We start from the raw sequence: 4,542 nt of genomic DNA on the forward strand, positions 1-4,542 counted from the left end.
TCACTCCACTAGCAGTTTCGTTGCTGGCCAACCAGCCTGTTACGACCGACGCCATGTATTAGTTAAGTATACAGTTCATACCTGTATGTATCAGTTATAATATATATTTCATACCTGTTCGCAGTGTGGGTATCATTTCGGGCAGTCATTCACATGTATACACTCGCACCTGTTACTATCACGTAGATAATGGTCACCTAAAAACTGTATGTGTATTTTTGATTTGGTGTTACATCTCTCATCCTTTTCGAATATCGGAATTTTCAAAACAGACTTTTTAAAACTGAATGATCTGCGCCAACTACAAGAAATACCATAAATATGACTTGCTCGTGAGAAACTGTTGTTTTTCAATAATATCAGTGCACACTAAAGGTCATCAACGCATTATTATGTAAGACAAATTACTTTTATGAATTTCGTTGTTTAAAAAATCTGCAGCTATTGTTACCACAGATCGTTCCTTTTCGTAAACAGTCCTAACGTATTGCATGAAATTTCGCATTTCCAGACACATTGATTATTTCACTACAAGTTTTACCCCACCCCTATAAAACATCCGATTTCTATTCCTGTACTATGCGTCCCCGCTATCTAAATCCTGTACATTATGCCCAAGCTGTCTAATTCTTGTACATAACGCCCCCGCTGTCTAACTCCTTTACATTACGTCCATGCTATCTTATTCCTGTACATTACGTCCATGCTATCTTATTCCTGTACATAACGTCCCTGCTTTCTGATTCTTGTACATTACAATCCCGCTGTCTCATTCCTGTACATTACGCCCCGGCTTTCGAAATCCTGTACATTACGCCCCGGCTTTCGAAATCCTGTACATTACGCCCCGGCTTTCGAAATCCTGTTCATTACGCCGCTGCTACTTATTCTTGTGTATTACGACCCCGTATGTCATTCATGTACATTCCCCACCGCTATCCCCTGATATAAAACTCCTATACGCTCCTGCAACTAAGCTCATTCTCATTGCGCCCCGTTAATAGAATTCACCAATACACTATTTATCAATTATGAGAGAGAGAGAGAGAGAGGGATGAACATACATGAATACACATATTTCACACACACACACACTAACACAACCGTATGCACACACACTCACACACATCAACACTACAATCCTAAGGAAGATTTAAGCGATCAGTGTTTGCCCTAGGCCCCTTCTGGATTCACTCCCTCACCATCACTTGTCTGCTAACCATGAAAAACAGGATCACTCACTCGACCACGTAGGTTCATGAAGTAGGATTTATGAGGTGGCAATAACTAGAAGTGTACAAATCGTGGGCATTCACTGTGGCAAATAGTCTTTGTAAGAGTTCTTTAGCATTATTGTATTTGTAGGTTTTTACTTGATTACTATAGCTTGTGTAGGATGCGGATTTCATTCAGGAGAGCATATAACAAAGGCAAGATGACGTAAGGGTGTGATTATGGTGGTATTAGGCGGAAACGGGAGCAGAGGTAGGAGTGTGACTGTGATGATGGTAGGCAAGGGCGGAAATAGAGGTAGCAGTGTGACTGTGATGGTGGTAGACAGAGACGGAGACAGAGGTTGGAGAGTGACTGTGATGGTGGTAGGCAGAGACGAAGACGGGGATAGGATTGTGACTGATTGTAGTAGACAAGGACGGAGACAGAGGTAGGAGCATGACTGTGATGGTGGTAGGCAGAGAGGAAGACAGAGGTTGGAGAGTGACTGTGATGGTGGTAGACAGAGGCGGAGACAGGGATAGGATTGTGACTGATTGTAGTAGACAAGGACGGAGACAGAGGTAGGAGCATGACTGTGATGGTGGTAGACAGGGACGGAGACAGGGGTAGGAGCATGACTGTGATGGTGGTAGACAGGGACGGAGACAGAGGTAGGAGAGTGACTGTGATGGTGGTAGGCACAGACGAAGAAAGAGATAGGAGTGTGATTGTGATGGTAGTAGACAAGGACGTAGGATTGTGACTGATTGTAGTAGACAGAGTGACTGTGATGGTAGTAGACAGAGACGGAGGTGGTAGACAGAGACGGAGACAGGGATAGGATTGTGACTGATTGTAGTAGACAAGGACGGAGACAGAGGTAGGAGCATGACTGTGATGGTGGTAGGCAGAGACGAAGACAGAGGTAGGAGAGTGACTGTGATGGTGGTAGACAGAGACGGAGACAGAGGTATGAGAGTGACTGATTGTAGTAGACAGGGACGAAGACAGAGGTAGGAGAGTGACTGTGATGGTGGTAGACAGAGACGGAGACAGGGATAGGATTGTGACTGATTGTAGTAGACAAGTGGTAGGAGCATGACTGTGATGGTGGTAGGCAGAGACGAAGACAGAGGTAGGAGAGTGACTGTGATGGTGGTAGGCAGAGACGGAGACAGAGGTAGGAGAGTGACTGTGATGGTGGTAGACAGAGACGGAGACAGAGGTAGGAGAGTAACTCTGATGGTGGTAGGCACAGACGCAGACAGAGGTAGGAGTGTGACTGTGATGGTAGTAGACATGGACGGAGATAGAGGTAGGAGCATGACTGTGATGGTGGTAGACAGAGACGGAGACAGAGGTAGAATAGTGACTCTGATGGTGGTAGACAGAGACGGAGACAGAGGTAGGAGAGTGACTGTGATGGTAGTAGACAGAGACGGAGACAGAGGTAGGAGTGTGACTCTGATGGTGGTAGACGAGGACGGAGACAGGGGTAGGAGCATGACTGTGATGGTAGTAGACAGGGACAGAGACAGAGGTAGAAGAGTGACTGTGATGGTGGTAGGCAGAGACGGAAACAGAGGTAGGAGAGTGACTGTGATGGTGGTAGACGAGGACGGAGACAGAGATAGGAGCATGACTGTGATGGTGGTAGGCACAGACGGTGACAGAGGTAGGAGAGTGACTGTGATGGTAATAGACAAGGACGGAGACAGAGGTAGGAGAGTGACTGTGATGGTAGTAGACAGAGACGGAGACAGGGATAGGAGTGTGACTGTGATGGTGGTAGACAGGGACGGAGACAGAGGTAGGAGAGTGACTCTGATGGTAATAGACAAGGACGGAGACAGAGGTAGAAGAGTGACTGTGATGGTGGTAGGCAGAGACGGAAACAGAGGTAGGAGAGTGACTGTGATGGTGGTAGACGAGGACGGAGACAGAGATAGGAGCATGACTGTGATGGTGGTAGGCACAGACGGTGACAGAGGTAGGAATGTGACTGTGATGGTAGTAGACTGGGACGGAGACAGAGGTAGGAGAGTGACTGTGATGGTAGTAGACAGAGACGGAGACAGAGGTAGGCGTGTGACTCTGATGGTGGTAGGCAGAGACGGAGACAGGGGTAGGAGCATGACTGTGATGGTGGTAGACGAGGACGGAGACAGAGATAGGAGCATGACTGTGATGGTGGTAGGCACAGACGGTGACAGAGGTAGGAATGTGACTGTGATGGTAGTAGACTGGGACGGAGACAGAGGTAGGAGAGTGACTGTGATGGTAGTAGACAGAGACGGAGACAGAGGTAGGCGTGTGACTCTGATGGTGGTAGGCACAGACGGTGACAGAGGTAGGAATGTGACTGTGATGGTAGTAGACAGGGACGGAGACAGAGGTAGAAGAGTGACTGTGATGGTGGTAGGCAGAGACGGAAACAGAGGTAGGAGAGTGACTGTGATGGTGGTAGACGAGGACGGAGACAGAGATAGGAGCATGACTGTGATGGTGGTAGGCACAGACGGTGACAGAGGTAGGAGAGTGACTGTGATGGTAATAGACAAGGACGGAGACAGAGGTAGGAGAGTGACTGTGATGGTAGTAGACAGAGACGGAGACAGGGATAGGAGTGTGACTGTGATGGTGGTAGACAGGGACGGAGACAGAGGTAGGAGAGTGACTCTGATGGTAATAGACAAGGACGGAGACAGAGGTAGAAGAGTGACTGTGATGGTGGTAGGCAGAGACGGAAACAGAGGTAGGAGAGTGACTGTGATGGTGGTAGGCAGAGACGGAAACAGAGGTAGGAGAGTGACTGTGATGGTGGTAGGCAGAGACGGAAACAGAGGTAGGAGAGTGACTGTGATGGTGGTAGACAGGGACGGAGACAGAGGTAGGAGAGTGACTGTGATGGTGGTAGACAGGGAATGAGACGGAGGTAGGAGTTTGACTTTTCGTAGTAGACAGGGACGGTGACAGAGATAGAAGCGTGACTGTGACGTTAGTAGATAGGAATGGGGACTGAGGTATGATTGTGACTGTAATTTTAGTAGGCAGGGGCGGAGGCAAAGGTACGACAGAGGCTCTGACTGTAGTATGTGAGGTTGGGGAGAGGTAGAGGCGTGGTTCTGAGAGAGGAAATATCGTGACCTTTTATGATGAGTGGTGGTGGAAGTGGGGTGGAAGTATCGTGAGTGTTTTATGGTAGGTTGTGGGGTAGGAGAGAGGAAGTATCGTGGGGTTTTTGGTAGGTGGTGGTAGTAGGAGAAGGCAGTATCGTGAGGGGAGAAGAAGGACCGTGAGTTTTATGGTAGGTAGTGGTGTTAGGGA

General features: G+C 48.1%; 1 protein-coding gene across 1 annotated transcript; it reads left to right on the forward strand.

Moving 5' to 3' along the window:
- Nucleotides 1-2,313: 2,313 nt before the first annotated feature.
- LOC137278747 (uncharacterized) lies at nucleotides 2,314-4,143 on the forward strand. Its single transcript, XM_067811262.1, has one exon. The coding sequence runs from the start codon at nucleotides 2,314-2,316 to the stop codon at nucleotides 4,141-4,143; it is 1,830 nt and encodes a 609-aa protein (XP_067667363.1).
- The last annotated feature ends 399 nt before the right edge of the window (nucleotides 4,144-4,542 follow it).

This window comes from Haliotis asinina, chromosome 3 (genome assembly GCF_037392515.1).
Source record: "Haliotis asinina isolate JCU_RB_2024 chromosome 3, JCU_Hal_asi_v2, whole genome shotgun sequence".
In the NCBI taxonomy this organism is placed as follows: Eukaryota; Metazoa; Mollusca; class Gastropoda; order Lepetellida; family Haliotidae; genus Haliotis; species Haliotis asinina.